General features: G+C 39.7%; 1 protein-coding gene across 3 annotated transcripts in view; it reads right to left on the bottom strand.

Moving 5' to 3' along the window:
• Nucleotides 1-4,855: 4,855 nt before the first annotated feature.
• The window catches only part of HOOK3 (hook microtubule tethering protein 3), a 98,051-nt gene continuing 83,748 nt past the window's right edge, over nucleotides 4,856-19,158 (bottom strand). For all 3 annotated transcript variants that reach the window (XM_040994188.1, XM_040994189.1, XM_040994190.1), the window contains 4 exons: nucleotides 18,423-18,523; nucleotides 15,844-15,948; nucleotides 15,562-15,633; nucleotides 4,856-12,751 (listed from right to left, as the gene is read on the bottom strand). In XM_040994188.1, the coding sequence (XP_040850122.1) occupies nucleotides 12,611-12,751; nucleotides 15,562-15,633; nucleotides 15,844-15,948; nucleotides 18,423-18,523 (419 nt within the window). In that variant the 3' untranslated portion in view covers nucleotides 4,856-12,610. The remainder of the gene's footprint in view (nucleotides 12,752-15,561; nucleotides 15,634-15,843; nucleotides 15,949-18,422; nucleotides 18,524-19,158) is intronic.

The raw sequence follows: 19,158 nt of genomic DNA, 5'->3' as shown, positions 1-19,158 counted from the left end.
AAAGTTCTCCTTGGGATGCCCACATCTCGTGCCAGGGAGTACAGGTTTGAGTCCCAGCTTTGTTTATGATTCAGCTTCCTGGTAATGTACGCCTGCAGAAGCAGCTTCAATATAGCATCGTGTTAATGCTCAGAGCCTAAATACAGTGTCCTGCTAATGCATACCTGTGGAGGCTGCAGGTGGTACCCCAGGCGCTTGGTTCTCTAGGTGGGAGACCTGGGTTGAGCTCTTGGCTTCTGCCTTTGGCCTCATCCAGCCCAAGGCTACTGGGGTTTTTTGAAGAGTGAAGCAGAGGATAGATGATATTTCTGTGTGTCAGGCTGCCTTTGAAGTAAATAAATAAAACTTAAAGAAAAAAAAAAACCCCTCAAATTTCTCCCACTAAAGAATGAGAACTCCCTTTTCATAGACTGTTTGACAATGACATTAACTTCATGAAGGCCTCATGGTTGCATCTGAACACCTTGTATGAACCGTCACTGGGGCAAGTTTCCACCCCTCTGCATCACCAACCCCCTGACTTTGGGGTCTACATACTAGCGTGTATTCAGAAAGCCTTTGAAACTGCAACAGTTGGGTTACTATTGACAGTTCCTGGTTAGGAAGCCCTCCTGAGTAGGTGACATTTGAAGAACGATTCCATGGAGATGGAGCAAGCCCAGATGGACATCTTTTTTTTTTTAATCATTTTTTGTCTTAATTTTTCCAGGTGGACATCTGTGGGAAGCCATTCCTGGTGGAAGTGCAGACATGAAGACATCTGGTAAGAAGCCCTTGTGACTGCAGTGCAGTGATTGAATGGGAGATGAAAGTCAGACTTACAGAAGGGCAGGAAATATCTGTGTTTCCTTGTCCCACACAATTTTGCCTTTTACTTGTGAGATGTGAAGTTTGGCTATGGGTATCTTTTGCTTTGCCAGACACTATGACTTCCGTATTGAGAATGAATTGTCCTCAGTTTATGCAAACTATAGTGGCATCACAGGTGAAGATAGAATTAGGGAAGCCCAGAGGGGATTACTGTGGCAGAGGAGAGACAGTAGCTCTGGAAATGGCAGAAATGCTGTATAATTGGTTAAACTGCTGTCTGCAACACCAATATGCTGTATTGGTGCCATCTAGGAGTCTTATCTGCTCCACTTCCGATTCAGCTTCCTGTGAATACCCCTGGGAAAGCAGTGGAGGACAGTTCAAGTAAGTGGGCCTCTGTAACCATGTGGGAGACTTGGAAGAAGCTCCTGGCTCCTGGCTTTGGACCAGCCCTACCCTGGCCATTGTAGCCATTTAGGGAATGGACAAGCACAGGGAATATCTGTTTCCCTCTCTCCCTGTATCTCTGGGAATACATACATCTTTCCAAAAAAAATTCAGCAATAATGTTATAAGTGGTGAGGCAAAAATTTGTGTAAAAATTTTAAGAGGGCTAAGTGCAGAAGCCTAATGGTTAATGTCCTCACTTTGCATGCACCAGGATCCCATATGGGTGCTGGTTCATATCTTGGCTGCTCCATTTCCCAGCCAGCTCCCTGCTTGTTGCCTGAGAAAGCAATAGAGGACAGCCCAAGACTTTGGAACTCTGCACCTGCATGGAAGACCTGGAAGAAGCTCCTGGCTCCTGGTTTCAGATTGGCTCAATCTGGCCATGGTAGCTGCTTGGGGAGTGAACCAGTGGATGGAAGATCTTTCTCATTGTTTCTCCTTCTCTCTGAAATATGACTTACCAATAAAATACAGATAAATCGTCAAAAAAAGATTTAAGTCATCATCATCAACACTTGCTGACTATGCATATGGGGGAAAGATGAGGAAAGAGAGGGAAGGCCAAGTTTTCTTCAGGACTTTGGGCCTGAGCAGTGGCAGGAATCAGCATGTAGATACTGGGAATTCTGCTGAAGTGGCAAAAGATTGTTTAGTAACAAAGGGCAAGGTTTGCCTCTCACTTGAAAAAAAAAAAAAGGACCCAAAATGCAGGTGTACTCATCAAGACCTGGGCAACTCACACACTGTTGAGAATATAAAATGCCTAACCACCTCAGAATATAGCTTGGCAACATTTAAAAAATTGTGCACAGACATCCTATATCACCCAGGTATTCCACTCCTAGGTGTGTATGCAAGTGCTTATAAGCAAACATCTACAATGGCTTCATTTGTGACAGTGACACATTGGGGGAAGAAAACACCAATGTCCACCACCAAGTGAATGCATCAATTAGAGGTGAACCAGCTATACAATGGAATACTCCTCACCCATATAAATGGGTGACCCTTGAACAGACACACAAGATGGAAAGCCTCAAGGTGATCATGCTGAGAAAATGCGGCCGGACAAAAATGAGGGCCTACGACACGGAGATGATAGAAAGCATGAAAAGCAGGATTGACATCCGGGGAGCTGGCAAGGCTGGAAATATTATAAAGGGGTCTGACGAGCCCTTGGTTTAAAATGCTGAATTCATCATTACAAACAGATGTATCCAGGCCCGGTGCAGTAACGTAGTGGCTAAAGCCTTTTGCCTTGCATGCGCTGGGATCCCATATAGTCACCAGTTCTAATCCCGGCAGCTCCACTTCCCATCCTGCTTCCTGCTTGTGGCGTGGGAAAGTGGTCGAGGATGGCCCAAAGCCTTGGGACCCTGCACCCGTGTGGGAGACCCGGAGAGCTCCTGGTTCCTGGCTTCAGATTGGCCCAGCTCCAGCTGTTGTGGTCATTTGTGGAGTGAATCATCGGACCAAGGCTCTTCCTCTCTGTTTCTCCTCTCTGTATATCTGCCTTTCCAATAAAAATAAATAAATCTTAAAACACACACACACACACAAACAGACGTATTCATATTTTGGGAAAGTTCTTTATGATACAGTCCCAGGAATTAGGGACCAGGGCACTCAAGTATTCTCTAATTTTCCTTCTGAAGTATGATCTTCATAGTTTCCTCCTTTCAGAATCCAGGGTGGTAGCTGTGGGACTTACCATTCCTCCACTGAGAAGCAGACTATGTTCTGCTTTGACTTGGCTGGTCTTGTTTCTGAGTTCTGACCAATAGAGAAGCAGGGCTGTGTACCTCTCAAGGTTAGACCTTACACAGATCTGTACCTTTCTCCTGTGACTGAGAACTTTGGCTAAGTTCGAAGCTGGCTGCACAGTATGTGTACACCCCATCTGAGGGTTCAGATAGTGAGAAGATCTAGTCTAGACCTGGTAGTTGCCCCATGAGTCTTTGGTATGTCAGCAGGCCAGCCCAAGAGCCGGCACACGGCGAGTCTTCCGGTGAGCTAATCACACCTGAAAGGGCAAGTTCAACTGAGAGCACCTGCACTGGACTCAGCTGAAGTGTGAGATGGTTGAGAGCTGCTAAACTGCAGAATGGTTTGTGATGCTGCAACATACATGCACTTCAGGCAAACAGGAGAGATACTATGCAGGAACCTAATATAGTTACAGTCCAGCTAGGAAATAAACTGTTTCTGATATTGAAATGTCATACTAAGTGCACATAAACATGAACATTATTTTAGCTATGTATAATGCTACCTTACTTACTGCTAATTTCACTTTGGGATAATCTGGTTGTTTGTTTTTAAATAATCCCACCAATGTCAAATGTTATTTACTTCCAAATTACTATTACAACCTTATGTCAGATTTCAATAATGTTTAGGAGAACAGATGGAGCCCAATGGGTCTACAAGGTTAGACAAGGGACATTTGCTGCCTAACTAGGATGCTTCAGTGATAATGTCTTATCTCGTGAAGTTACACTGATGCAAAGAATGCTGTACTTGTGTGGTGAAATGGAGAACATAACTCTTAAGATGCAAGAATTCATATTGAAGTTCTAACCCTGTGTTTTTTGCCTAGTCATTTACAAGCATTTTGTACCAGGCTAACTCAATGCAAAATCTAGTGCCGATCCTGGAGGAAAATTAAAAGAATATGTATTTCTGATTTATGATAAGTCAGTAACATGATCTGTAAGTTGTCAGGACAGTATGGCAAGTAAGTGAAAGTGGAAATAATTCAATTATTCAATTACTACATGTTTTTGTCACGATTCAAGAACAAAACAACAAAACTGAGCTACATTTTTATACAAGTCTTTATTTACAACTTGTTTAACAACTGTACACTTTTTGCAGCCTTGAAAACATTTTTGTACTTGAATGGGAAAATATAGTTTGACCAAATCTTAACTTTACTCTTCATATACATATACATATATTATATGCATACATATAAACACATACACATAATACCATAACAAGTTGGCAGTCATAAATTCAAAATGAGTGATTATCAAAACAAAATATAAAATTTCAAAAAAAACTAAAATTTCATCTTGGGTGGTGAGTTATTGTGACTGTAGGTAAAATTTCTTACTGAAGCTCTCTAGCAAGTAATTCATCTCAGAAAACCAGCAAGAATACCCACTAAATGTCCAAAAACAGTAAACTGTAGATAAATTTTGTAAGCAGGTGGAGAAATGCTTGGATACCACTATGTACAAAGTGGCTAAATCTGTATTGTGTTTCAGTTGTGAAGCAAGTCCTACATGGACATCATTTCTGGATTATAAAGACAAAGAATGAAATGATGAAACTATAAATTTAATAGTCAGCCAGAAACAAGACTACTTGTAGCAATATTCTTTCTGCAAAGGCTATAGTGCAAGGTGGATAACTGTAATGTTGAAGAAGAAACCCATAACCCAGAGAACAATCAGTACTTAAGACATGAGGGTAAGGCTCCAGAGTGGGTCCTGTGACTAACACAGCCCCAGCTCCAATGTACGAAGATCTTTTCCAGCACATCTGAGAAGTGTAAAAAGGACTACAGAGGAAAAAAAAGTCTCTTTTAAAATCCCCAAATTTCTGACACTCTGATTTTGCTAATCAAAATAAGGCAACTTATTAAACAATCGGATATGTTTGAATTTTACCAGTCATAACACAGTCAAAAAATAAGTGTTATAAATAATAGGCTATTGTCAAAACATGAAAACTGCAAAATAAGACAAACCTGGAAATTTCCTTCTGAGTACAAAGCATCCCCAAACATACAGAAAGTGTAAACAGCAGTTAGTGAAAGTGATGACATTTTAGTGCATATGAATTATAAATAACTAAGACTCTTAATAACAAGACTATTGTTAAAAAAAACTGAAAAGGCCCCCAAATCATCCACTGCTATCTTTGTAGACAGTCACTTCCTGCATTTTTACTAAAATACTATTTCTTATTTTAAGCATACTGAAAATTTCCCTTAACTAGTGTGAGTCTCTGTAGAACATTATGTAAACCAGGTCACCAAGAAAGTGATAAAATTAGCTTAAGTCACACTATTGCTCATCTGTCCTTGGACTGCCCTAAGAATTCCATCACACCTTGTGTGGAAGTTGACACCATCTGATCAAGCTTGTTTCCTCATTACAAAAACTAAAGAAGAGAGGCGCATCAAGACTTCCTAATAGTGCAGCTTTACTGAAGTGCTGCACTCATTCAAGAGGAACACGATTTTCATTTAAAAATTCACAGATATAACCATACAGTCTTTTAGTGAAGTAGTTTAGTACCAGCTCAAGGACATTATCTTAATGTTTTCGTTAGCTAAGTCATTGGAATAGTCAATGTCTGCTTTACACATAAAACTTGATTATAACTCAAGTTAATAACAGCCACAAGCTATGAGGAAAGTCAAATTATTTGGATCTTGATGTACGTATCTTGGAGGTGGAAGATAGTTAAATGTGACTTTGGGGAAAAATGCTTAAAGGAACAGAAGAAAGTGTTGGGAACTCTCATTAGGCCCATATAGGCTTAAAAGTAATAACATATAATGAAGTTTATTCACTTTTACTTGAAAATTGGTATCCATATCAGTTTTTGTTGGGTAAATATTAGATAACAATATTATCACTGAAAAGATCCTAAGAAATTGCTCACCAAATGATTTAATCACCTGAAATAAAGCACTGAGAATCTATTTAAAAAAATGAATATACTAATAATTACCTTAACTCAATGGGGTCTAGATTTTTTTTTCATGGTCATAATAAATGGCTACTATTTATTTTCTTTTCTAAGAAGAAAGTTTTGCAGTGGTAGAACACAAGAGCTGCCACAGGTTAACGACAGCCTTCACTCTGTCCCTATTTTTGTTTGGGTGCCCCGGGTTCCCAGAACAGGTGGCTGCAGAGCATCTGAGCTGTGGCGAGCTAACTGACGCACACAAAATCCACCGAAATCATCACATGGGACCACTGATGTTCTCCTTTAGACCAACAAAAGCAGCCAGGAGGAATAAGACAGGAAGAGTTTTATCTGTTTTAGCAATGAATCAGTACTTCTACTAACTGAACCTCTGTGTTTTGTCCTCATGTGTAAATGTAGAGCTTTTGCTTTGGGAAGGTGAGGTGTACTTTTCTGTTGCTGGGCTGTGGCCCTGGCAGGTGTCCTGCCAAACCAGTGCACCCCAGGACAGGGTGACGCGGAGGACAGCAGCACACAGACTGTTCACACCACAGATGCTAAAAAGCGTAAAGCACCTTCATGCTCTCACGAGCTGATTTCCCCATTCTTTGGCAGTAATCACTCAGTGTCAGTTCATGTCACAACAAGCATCTCCAAACTTTTGGACTATAATTGGAATACTAATATATCCAAGTTACAAATCGAGGAATCCCAGTTCCTAAAACACAAACAATCCTCTCCCCCGCCAAAACCTCTCAATAGAACAAGCTGAAAACTTTGCTAAATATGCATTGAAAAAATGGCCAAGGGTGGACATTTGCTGTAGCAGTGAAGATGCCTATGTAACAAGGTTGGGTACCTGGGGCTTGATTCCCAGCTCTGGACTCAAGCTTCCTGTTAGAGCGGCCTCTAGAGGGCAGTGGTGATGGTGCAACTAACGGGGTCCCTGATAGACCTGGGTAAGTTCCTACCTAGCTCCCAGCTTCTGCCTGGCCATTGTAGGCATTAGGGGAGTGAACCAGAGATGGGATGTGTCTGTCCATCAGCCTGTATCTCTAACTAAAAGAAAAGGAAAAAGAAAAAAAAGAGCCCAGTTTATAAAGCATATCTGTTACAGAACTAAGAGTCCTCCTGTATCATCTTGACATGTTTAGGAGGGCCTGCCTTCCCTCAACCCCCACCATTTGTCAAATAACCTGACTTGTCAGCTTTTAGAACCAGCTTTTATTCTCTTATCCTTGGGCATGGATGGTGAATTTAAGAGACAATTTTGCAGGAGAGAGTCAAAGGTAGGCAAATCTTCACATTAACCAGAAGACAGCTTAGTTTTCATTGATGCAACTCTAGCAAATGAGAAGTTTTGAGTGTGTCTGCATTTGAGGGGGTTCTGTAGGTCTTGTTAGGAGCCCTCATCCAACTTCAGGTTTCCAGACTTAGACCTTCAGAGTCCTGACTTTGAGACAGGAACCGGGGTGTAGAGGGAGTCAAGAGTTGTGAGGTATAAACAGCATGCAATGATCAGGATAGTACACAACACCACACTCACATCTAACAGTGTTGACACACACAACACGAACACACAGCTCCTCACAGGCAGCTTTACAACACAACCACTAAGTATTCTCCTTCAGTTTAGAGACCTCTCGGGTGATAAGACTGCTCAGAAATCTCCTAGACATGTTAAAACCTCTTATGCTTTGGTAGTTTTCTTTTTTCTCACTTGGAAGTTGCTTTAATACCGGATCTGGGAGTTCCAGGGATCTATACACATCTCTGATTACATTGTCAGACCCTAAGCTTCTAATTCTGAGCCAGGGCATAATGGCTCATTTTCAAAATATTTTAAAATGTCTACTTTGCTTTCATCTTCCACAGACTTTTGTGAGGGGCTGCTCTTCTTAGTTGTAAAATGGAGCCTGTGGTTTTGCAAACAAGATAAGACAGCAGCTCTAGACAACTGTTAGGAAGTTGTTTACAAGCGTGATTCACTACCAGTTTCTTGTCAACTCATCAAATCACAGAATCCTTATGATGATCAAACATCACTATCTCAGGTTTAGCCACGGCTTAACAATGCCAAAATGAAAATAATTGTTTCCCCCCCCTCAACTAATTGATATACAGTTTCATTATGTGCCTACTTAACAGCTACTGAGAGACACTAAGAAAATAAGCTATATTTTTCTACTCTGTTATTGAATGATCACATTAATAGATGTTAAGCATTACTTTAAGCAAAAGTTTTGAGTGTCTTAGTACTACCATCTGCCTGGATACTCACTCACAATCAGGCCATTCTTAATGTAGTCATCCTCTGAACTCACTAGGAGGGATTGGCCTGAATAGTCTTCTGCTACTTTCTTAATTTTCTATTCTGACTTCATACACAGCATGCAAATCTAGTCTTACAGACTGCTACCAGCAAATATAAGAAAAAGAGACATCAAGCAATCTTGCTACATACTTATATATGCATGTCTTAGGAAGCATCCATAGACCTTGCCACAAATGCTAAAATCACATACTTGCCATAATCAAGTTTATGCCTTTTGTTATGCAAACAAACTAATGTCCCTTCTTACCATTTCAATGTAATGTGAACATCTTCATGTGTTGTCTTAACTTTCAAAGTTTCTATATTCATAAATACATGTGACCTGGCTTGCTAAGGCTGTTTATAATTAGCATGGACTTCCCAACAGTATAACCCTTGATTTAAGAGATTGTGATGTCATGTTTGTGTTGTTCATTTTATAAAGATGAAAGTTACATCTGAATAATTGTGTGATTTGTGGGGGACAAGAAATAGCAGAGTGAAACAGCAGTACCAAACTGTACTTACACTTATTTAAGCTTCTAAGTAGCTTTTACCATAAAAATTGTAAAAATATTGTGCTAAAATCACAAAATAAAAACATTTTGAAATTTTTCAATAAAAGCAACACTAGGTATTTTCATAGGATGTAAAACTTTAAATGACAAACACACTGACAATATTCTTCCTCAGGTAGAAACATAGGAACTAAAGCCAACAGAGCTGACTTTTTAAAAAACTGATTAGGAAACCCATCTAACTTACATATTAAAAACAAACAAAAACCCAACATGATGAAAAGATCCCCAGCATCCAATGCCCATGCACTCTGCTCAGCCACCCTTTGCCCTCCTGGAGCGTCAGAGTGGGGTCACAGCCTCGCACAGTACTATACCAGGCAAAGAATTCCATCTTCACAGAAGGGTAACAAGTAAAGCTATTCTTCTGTATATAGTGAATAGACAACACAAAGTGGAAGCATCTTTCTCTCACTCTTGAACCAAAGATGTCCTTATCCACCTGGCTATCAACTAGTTGAGCTCCCTCTTCCCAACCTGGGATAACTGCAATATCTTGGTGTCAGAGATCTGCATAACTGAAGAAAAAAGGAAAAGAGTGAAATGAATCTTCAAGAACTTAAGTTTATGTTTCAAGAAGATTTTAACATGGTGTGATCATTACAACACAAGATGAATGCTCATGTGGGAGTGAGATACAATCAGAAGCATTTGCTCTCATTCCTCAGATATCAAGAACTGACCGCAGAGGGAACCTGAGAAGAGGAGCTCAAATATAAAATGCATGTGTTCTTCAACATCTGTCACTGTTCATCTATTTTCGCTGCTTGGATATTTCCTTGAGAGAGCTAATGAAATACACAGAGTGAAGTTTCTGACTGGGTGCTAGCTTACTTTGGTACAATGAAAACATGGCCCACAACATCACCCTCACACTCTACCTCAGGCAGCCCATCTCACCTGGCTAACGAGATCCAACAGAAATAATTAAATGCTGCTAAATTTTGGAGTATGGGCCTTTTATTTAGGGCTCACTCCTTTTGTTGTCATTATTGAGTAATTTAGAGAAATGGTAAAAAGATCAAGTCACGTCTTTGAAGACTCATTTAAAAATATTGTATAACTTATTCTCTTTTCAGATATGATGAACTACAATATTTGCTGGATTAAAAAATTAATACATATGATTTTTAAATTGTACTACTAATTTAAAAATATAAACATTCTTTCAACGTTCATTAAGTGTTTACATTGAATTTCTTGCGCTTGTTATCAGGAAAATAGCTTTCCGTTTACAAGAATTCAAATGCTACAGCTGTGGCTCACTCAACCAGGCACATGAACATTGCACACACCACTTGCCAATGCCAAGCTCAGTCCCTCATGTGCACGCTCACACACACACACATACACAGTGGCTTCATGAAATTACTGTGTACAGGAGTTGGAGCTTAGTACATCTACATTCAGTTCCTAATATCTTTCACGTTCTGGAAACACCACAGATCACCACCCATCTCTCCTGAGAATTATTAACCTTTAGTGGAGAAAAGAGATCTTAAACCCTGCCCAAAAGCCAGACAAGGGAAGAGACCGTGGCCACGGCCTTAGTGCAGTTTTATTCTAGGATTTCCAATACCCAAAGCACACTCAGATGTTGTTTGCTATTAAAAATACCTGTTTTGTTTTCAAACATCATCAAATGTTTAGAAATATCATCTCTTTATGTAATGAAAGTTACAAATGTAAACATCCAAATCAAAGCATACAACAGATGCTAAATAAGAATCCGAAATAAAACTTCTAAGAGATTGGCACCTTTCCAATCCATTTAGAGAAAAATATTTGGCTAGGAGACCAGGACTGAGAATAACTAGAGAATGAAAATTAAAATGTCTCATCTCACAGAATACTCTCATTTATTATTATACATTCTGTTGTTTCCACCTGCCTTACTCTGCAAGTATCATGCTCTCGTTTTTATTTCACCAAGGCCAGCAGTGTTCACATCCTAATATGTTTCATAATCATGTGAATCTTCGTGCTATCTGTGAAACAGGGTAAGGGGAAGAAGCATCCTACAAGAGCTTTACGCTCTCATCTCAGTTTCTTAAGAAGCCCCCATACTGCACTCTGCTCATGTAGAGTTCTCCGTGCTTGCTAGTTCTTGCTGCTCTGTAGTAGCATCAGGCAAAAGTGTTCATGGTGTGCTCAACTTCCGCATTTAATGTAAAGTTAGCACAATGCCTGGAGTCACTTCTGTGTTTATGTTAATGCCTTTCCTCAAGTAGATTTTCTAATGACAAAAATGCTTCTAATTCTTGTCAACTAATTCATAAACAATTAAAAATCAAGCATAAGAATTTCTAACACTTAAATTACATTTTCCTGAATTTGAAGTGATATATTTGTATTTGACAATCAGACCTAAATGAAAACCGATCTTTCACGCATCAAGTACAAGAAATATTTCTGACCTAATTTCAGAAAATTTTTACTTTTAAAAAAATATTTGCTGTGCTGCAGAGGAACTCAATATATTGGGACAAACATGTACATGAGTCAAAATGGGAAGCTGGACAGGACAGAAGGTATTTCACTGTCACATGAATGTTTGCTTTTACACCTATAGCACCTTAGACAACAAGGGGCCTTCCAGCGATGACTCCACAGGCATTCATCCATGTGAATAAACACAACTTACAACTGAAACATTCTGAAACCCAGAAAAGCCACTCAGCAACAAAATCTAGGACTACCAGATTTAAGAAAAAATTATGAAGAGAGCTCTCATAATAATACTACATATAAGAAGTCATTTAATGATCTGAATGGTATTAAAGATAGAGAATTATAATAAATGAATGGGTTTATAAATGAAGGAATACATGAAACAAATGATGGACAAGTTAACAAACTACCCAAAAGGAATACCTTAATTGTAAGTGTATGAGAAATAGATCACATGGATGTGCAGTGTAACAGAGTAACTGGTAAATACGCTGATAGACTTAATCCTTGGCTAGAAGATATTCCAAAATAAGGAAAAAAAATGCACTGCCTGATTTTTTTCTTCTATAGTTTTCCCACAAATAATCTCACCAATGCATTTACTTCTGCCAGCTAACAAAATTGCAGGAAATAACGAAATATTACATAGTTATGTTTTAAAAACAGTCCCCAAATCTTAGGACAGATTTAATTTCCTATAAAACCACATGAAAACTGATTTTTTTTCTCTAAATAATAACCAGGTGCCTTAGGTGACATGATTAGCACCTCTGCCAGTGTATTTTCATCTTTGCAAAAAGTGCACTTGCCAACCAGTTATATAGTAAATATGCGAATTATTTGAAGTGCAATTGGAAAACAATCAAAAATACAGATCAATACATCATAAAAAGATTAATTCCCTTTAAACAAAGACATTCTTATAAAGCATGGTAACACATAGGCACAATAAAGAATATAAATTTATATCAATCATTGGCAGAAAATCTAATTCATTACAAAGCATTGGGGAAGAAGACATTTTCATACAAAGGAAAGTATTACACTATTATACAACACTTTTAATTGGACACTTACAAATTTTTGGCACATTAAAAGGAACTGAAAGGATTATAAAATAAAGGACAAGGGAAAGGAAAAGAGATACAGGAGAGAGAAAAGTCCTCAGATAAGAAGCACTAAATAATAACATCTAAGAGAAAGAAAAAATAAGCTGGCTGAATTTCCTGAAATGTTGTTACATGTAACAGAAGGATGCTTTGAATGCAGGTTGTTTTTTTGTTTCTCACAGCAGACTGCTCTACCTTGCTGTGGCTGGTTGAACATGGCCTGGGTAAGATCTTCTTGTGCTGGTTGCCTGCCTTTGCCTAGCCAGAAATGACTGCCCGGAACTTGTGCTAGCCAGTCTATCTTCAGCCGCCTTTTTATGCAGAGCCATTCCCTGTAGCATTATAAAACAACAGCAATATAAGCAATCAATGTAAAAGGAGTGGAATAATATATCTGTTACAAAATGTCATCATGCAGAATTTGTCACACTGCATACAAAGCACAATTAGAAATATGAATTACAAATTATTTTATGAATTATTTTATAGAGGTATTTTAGTTCCAATAATTAATTACAAATTTTAGGAAAATTAAGGGTTTTTTGCATTTTGATAACCAAAACAATAGATCACAGAGACAGATTTCAGGAACATAATCCCCACATTCAAATCACAATTCCCTTCTAAAGTGTACAAGGTAATTTGCCAAGAAAAAAGTGCAACTGATTGGTGGCAGCTGATTCAGATGGGCAATGGAAATCACTGAGCTTATATAGGATGGAAAAACGGAAACGCACTTGTTTCTTAAGATGGAAAGCCACACCAGATGTTATACATACCACTGTGATGGTTCTCTTCACTTGCAGGCCGACTTGTATTCTCAAACAAACTAAGAGAAGCTCCTGGGGCCACCACACAGGGCCCAACTGAGAGAGCAAGGTGGTCTTTCTTGGAGCCAGGGAAGGATAGCCTAGGCATGCACTTATTGGGTTGAGAGTGCCTTAATCGAGGGAGGAAACCCACGGTGAGTCTGGATGTGGTGCAGACAATAATAGCACTACTGGCCTAAAGGCGGGGGGTGTCAGGACAAAAAGCTAACAAGCAAGGAAGAACCCTGGACAGAGAAAACAGCATGACAGAAGCTGATGTTGAATCCTATCCCTAATGCTTACAAGTGAAGCTGGCAACAGCAAGAGACAAGCCATGAGGAGGCAAAAGAGGTCAGGTGGATAAGCCAGATGGTATGAACATGAAATTTAGCTTTCCTGGAATGAAATGAACAAAGCACAGAAGAGAAATCTTCCCATTACTATGTGGCTTTTAGAGAAAGCACTTGCCCTGGCATTGCATTTCTTGTTTTATGTTAGTCTATCATGCACCCCCTATTGCACATCCTAATACACATTTTCCAATGAGATAATTCAGAACTTTTTAAGTTCAGCTTGAAAAAGTTTGATTTGAAAAAGTAACAAATATTTAAATTGGCTACATATGCTACTATATTTAAAGCACTTTTTTTTTTCATTTTTGCATTTGAGAAGTCATCACACGTTTTCAAGCTATCAATATTGACCTCTAGACACTGACTCGACTTCTGAGCACCTTAGAGCCCTTCCCCAGCAATCCCCACCTCCTGAGCCGCCCGAGCAGGTCAGCGGAATGCTGTTACTACAACATATGTGAACCCAACTCTGAGAGTTTGTTTAGAGTTATTTCTTTACTGAGCAGTGTGCAATTAGGGCTCCTCCTCAGTACTGTATCAAAGAAGAAATATATCTGGTTCCAATTAAGAAACAATGTGCAAATCACAAAACCAATAAAAATGTTAGGTTACTAATAAAAATCGATTCGCAGAACTGAGCACTAAGCTTAGGGGAGGACAGAGAGGAAAAATGACCATGCTCAGGGTTCTTACATAGGTGGTGTTACTGTGCTCAGGATTCTAGAGAAATTCCTTAAATATGTGGTGTGTCTCTATTCTTAAAATGTTACTTCTCAAGAGACCTACACTTGGTAACAATATAATAAGTCCAATACATCCTCCTTTAAAAAAATTGTGATAGAATCTTAACTGAACAGTTTTGACCAAGACAAAAATACATATTGATGTTATCTAATTTATAAATGTAAAAGCTATGATTTTAGTTTTGCCTGAAAGGTAGAGACAGAGAGAAGGACCATCTGCTGATTCACATGGCAAATGCCCACCACAAACAGGGCTGGCCTCAGCCAAGGCAAGGAAGTTTGGAACTTGACCTGCATCTCTCACGCAGGTGGTAGAGACCCGAGGTCTTCAGCGTCCCACCTGTTGCCCCCCAGGGAAGGCACACAGACAGTGGAGGCAGGACCTGATCCCACTGAGCCCACGCACTCGGACATGGCATGTCAGTATCCCAAGCTGTGTCCTAGTAACTGGGCCAAAATTCTGTCCTGAATTCATGAATTTTTGAAAAAGATCAAACCAAATTTTCAGACCAGGGACACTAACCCTTAATAGGCAGTATCTATTACAACTAACACACAAATAATGGTGTTGTCTCATTTACAGTGCCCTGGGCTCACACAGGGGATAAAGCAAGGAGTTTGGTTTCATTTTTCTCTCTTACATAATTAGTACTTTGAAATGAAAAAAAGAGGTTCTTTCGGGAAGAACAACATAAACAGACAAAAAGCCTGAGAAAGAAATGTTGGAAAAAATTGAGCATTTTAAAACAAGCACAACTCTCCTCACGCTGAAGCACACAAGTTCCCCCTGTAACACACATAGTTTGTGTGTACTGAAATACTCAATCGCAAAACCTTCCGATGATTCAGGGTCTGATCTGTGAGATGGCTAAGGCATCCACAATGGAAGTACATTCAGCAAAGCCCTGGTAACAGTTCCCCTCAACAAAAGATGCTGCATGTATGTTTAGATATTCTGAATGTCCGTCTCCCTTACAATAAACAGATCTGACATTAAACTGGCATTCATCTTGCTATCTCCTTGGGTGATGTATGCGGCATATCCTGAACCCGTTCATGGTGACTCTCATACTGCTTTTTCAGCCCCAAGGTAAGTATTTGCTCAGGTTCTGTTAGTATGTTAGGATAGCAATCACTTTCACACTAATTTGGCAGAATTACTTCTGCAATAAAGGCAGTGCAGTAATTACTCCAGGTTCCTAGGACTTCGCAGTAGGTTGAGGTGCTCATGTCTTACCATGTTGTACCAGGCACTAACAATATACTTCTCCTCCATCTCTCTTTGGCTCTTCGTTTTCTCATATTCTTTCTAAAGAACAAACACATGCACACATGTAAAGCTAGAAAATAATTCAATTAAAATAAGACACTGACAGTTGTCTATATCCAACTGTAATTTTCTGTTTCCAGAAAGCAAAAAAAAAAAAAAAAAAAAAAAATCAAACCAAAACAAAGCAAAACAAACAAACAAAAAAAACCCGAAGATGAGTATTTTATCACACAGCATACAGTATATTACCTCTAAGGAGTAGAAAAGCCGGTCCCGTTCCTGGAGCTGGTTTTTAAGAGCTTGTATTTCTGGTGCTGCTCCTTGATTCTGTTTAGGATCTAAAGTGCGGATAACCTACAAAAAGTGATGAAAAATTAAAAGCTGTTAAATTTGAAGAATACAACATTGAAAACAATTATTAAAAAATTCAGGGCCCAGCACGATAGCCTATTTGCTAAATCACTGCTTTGCATCTGCTGAGATCCCATAAGGGCATTGGTTCGTATCCTGACTGCTCCACTTCCCTTTCAGCTCCCTGCTTGTGGCTTGGGAAAGCAATAGAAGATTAACCAAAGCCTTGGGACACTGCACCTATGTGGGAGACCTGGAATAAGCTTCTGGCTTCTGATTGGCTCAGCTGCGGCCACTGTGGCCACTTGGGGACTAAACAAGTAGACAGAAGATCTTTCTGTATCTACTTTTCTCTATATCTTCCTTTCCAGCTGTTGTGGCCACTTGGGGAGTGAACCAGTAGATGGATCTTTCTGTCTCTCCTCTGTAAATTTGCCTTTGCAATGAAAATAAATCTTAAAAAAAAAATAAAGACGAACACCTAGCTATCTGCAGGGATAAACTGGAAATCTATGAATTATATTAATTGTTGCAGCTTTTGAATTATATAAAGAATCCATCTTAAAGAGTAATTCTGACTTAAAAGTAATAAATATTGCAGCAGCAGATAGTTCTGTCAGCTGTCCACTCTTTCCCTTTCTTGTGACTTGGCTCAGCCCCCTGCCACCAAACAACGGAACTTTGAAGAGCTGTTGGGCATAGAGGGTCTCAGCCTGGCACTGTTGCTCGATCTCTTCCCCTGCCTGTTTAGTTTGTGTATTTGTACTGGCAGTAATTCTCAGACAAACTACAGGATTTCAGGGAAAGGCTTTTTTTCCCCCAATATAGATATATATATTTTTAAAGATTTATTTATTTATTGGAAAGTCAGATATACAGAGAGGAGGGGAGACAGAGAGGAAGATCTTCCATCCGATGATTCAATCCCCAAGTGAGCACAACGGCCAATGCTATGCCGATCCAAAGCCAGGAGCCAGGAACTTCTTCCGGGTATCCCACATGGGTGCAGGGTCCCAAAGCTTTGGGCCGTCCTTGACTGCTTTCCCAGGCCACAAGCAGGTAGCTGGATGGGAAGTGGAGCTGCCGGGATTAGAACCGGCACCCATATGGGATTCTGGGGCGCTCAAGGTGAGGAGGGCTTGAGCCGCTAGGCCATGCTGCCGGGCCCTCCCCCAATATATTTTTACAAAGGACAAAGTTGTTTTGTTCTTTAGATGTATTCTGACTACACTTGATCTTAGCCAAAAGGCTGTGAAGTGGCAGATGCATTTTTATTTATTTGAAAGGCAGAGAAACAGAGAGACAGGTATCTCCCACCCACGGGTTCATTCTCTATGGGCCTGCCTGGGTCAGCATGGAGCAGGTTGAAGCCAGGAGTCTCTCACACAGGTTAGCAGGGATCAAAAACTGGAATCATCACATGCAGCTTGCCCAGAGTGCGTACAGCAGGAAGCTGGAACTGGGAGTTGAGGTGGGAGCTGAACCCAGGCACTCCAATACTGATATAGGCGCACAAACATTACTTTTTTTTCCCCCAAAAAGCACCTCACCGAATGCAACAAATGTTTGTCCTAGCCTTAAAACTTTTACTGTCAGAATGTCCAAATCCAAAATGTTTGAAAAGGTAAAACAAAATATTCGCTTTTTTTGCCTTCAACTTTGCTCAGCAAAGTACTACATTGCCATTTGTGACTTCTCCACCTACATCGTCCATACTTACTCATTACAGGGACTGTATTTAAATGATCTGCAAAGCTGCTGACATATCCCATAGCTACTTTAATGTGCACCTCTTTGGTTATGGTTGTTATTCTACAATATCACAATATTATTTTCATCTGTTAGAAAACCAACTCTATAAAATCAGCACTCTTTGGCCCAAATTCACACTTGTACACGTCTCCAAAATACATTCTAAAACTGACCTCCGACCAGCACCAATCCAGGCCCCAAGGAGAACAGCACTGCATCAGGCAGTGGGATGGGGCTCTTCAGTCACAATGGCCTCCAGCAGCACTGCCTCATCGAGCTTTCCATGACAAAACTTTAATCCCATGTCCTGGACTGACCTAACAGCTTCCTGAAGGCATTATTTTACCTCTTTTTCCTACAAACTTTAAGCTAGGTTGTTATAGCTTATGTTCAGGCTAATTATTGCTTTATCAGGAGGCACAAGGCCTTGGCTGTCCCAGCACCGGTATTGTGAATTTCAGTTTTAAGGGGCAGGGTGGCGACCACCACTCATTTCCTACACCAGGGTATTTTTTTCTTGGTAATCCTAAGTAATCTGCAGGTGATCTGCTTGAACACTGCCTCTTGGCTAACACAACCAACTTCTGTTTTTAAGAGGATTTCTTCTTTTTCTCCTGGGAACGCTCTTGATGAGATGCCACTATTTCTGTGTATTCATTACATTTCCAAACTTTAATGAGGCATGATCACAAAGTAGAGTAACATGCCCACTAATTCATACTTACACTTTTGGCTTTCTCTAAGTACTTTTTATATCGTTCTTCCATTTGCTTCATTTCTTCTTCTTTCTTCCGTAAAGCTTCTTGTAATTCTTCAATTTTTAAAGCTTAAAATAAAATAAAGCAAAAGTAAATTATTTAGGTTGCAACAGTTTAAAAAAATATCTCATTTGGAGCCAGCGCTGTGGCATATCAGGTAGACTCTGCTCGCAGTGCTGGAATTCAATATGGGTGTTGGTTATTGCCCTGACTGCTCTGCTTCAATCCAGCTCCTTGCTATTGTGACTGGGAAAGCAGCAGAAAACAGACTTAGTGTTTGGCCTCCTGGAAGAAGCTCTGACTCCTGGCTTTGGACTGGTTCAGCTCTGGCCATTGTGGCCACTTGGGGAGTGAACCAGCAGATGAAAGAGCTTTCTCTCTGTCTCTCCTTCTCTGTACAAATCTGCCTTTCCAATAAAAATAAATCTCAAAAAATAAATACAACAAAGCAGTTACAACAGGAAAAATATACTGATTCTACTTGAGACAGGAAGTATGTATGATTATCAACAGGTGCAGAGAAGAGCCCTGGGAATGTATTATCACTTTTGGGAATAGCACTCCAGTATGACATGACGAAAAAGTTTTGTAAATGGGTGGTACTGGTGATAGTTGTACATGATAAATGCACTTAGTGTCACTGAATTGTACACTTAAAATGGTTTTGTTATGCATATTTGACCAAAAGTTAAAACCAGTAAAA

The sequence above is a fragment of the Ochotona curzoniae genome, unplaced genomic scaffold (genome assembly GCF_017591425.1).
Source record: "Ochotona curzoniae isolate NIBS_2020 unplaced genomic scaffold, NIBS_Ocur_1.0 contig_899, whole genome shotgun sequence".
NCBI classification, from domain to species: domain Eukaryota; kingdom Metazoa; phylum Chordata; class Mammalia; order Lagomorpha; family Ochotonidae; genus Ochotona; species Ochotona curzoniae.
This window is presented reverse-complemented; position numbering and strand designations above follow the sequence as displayed.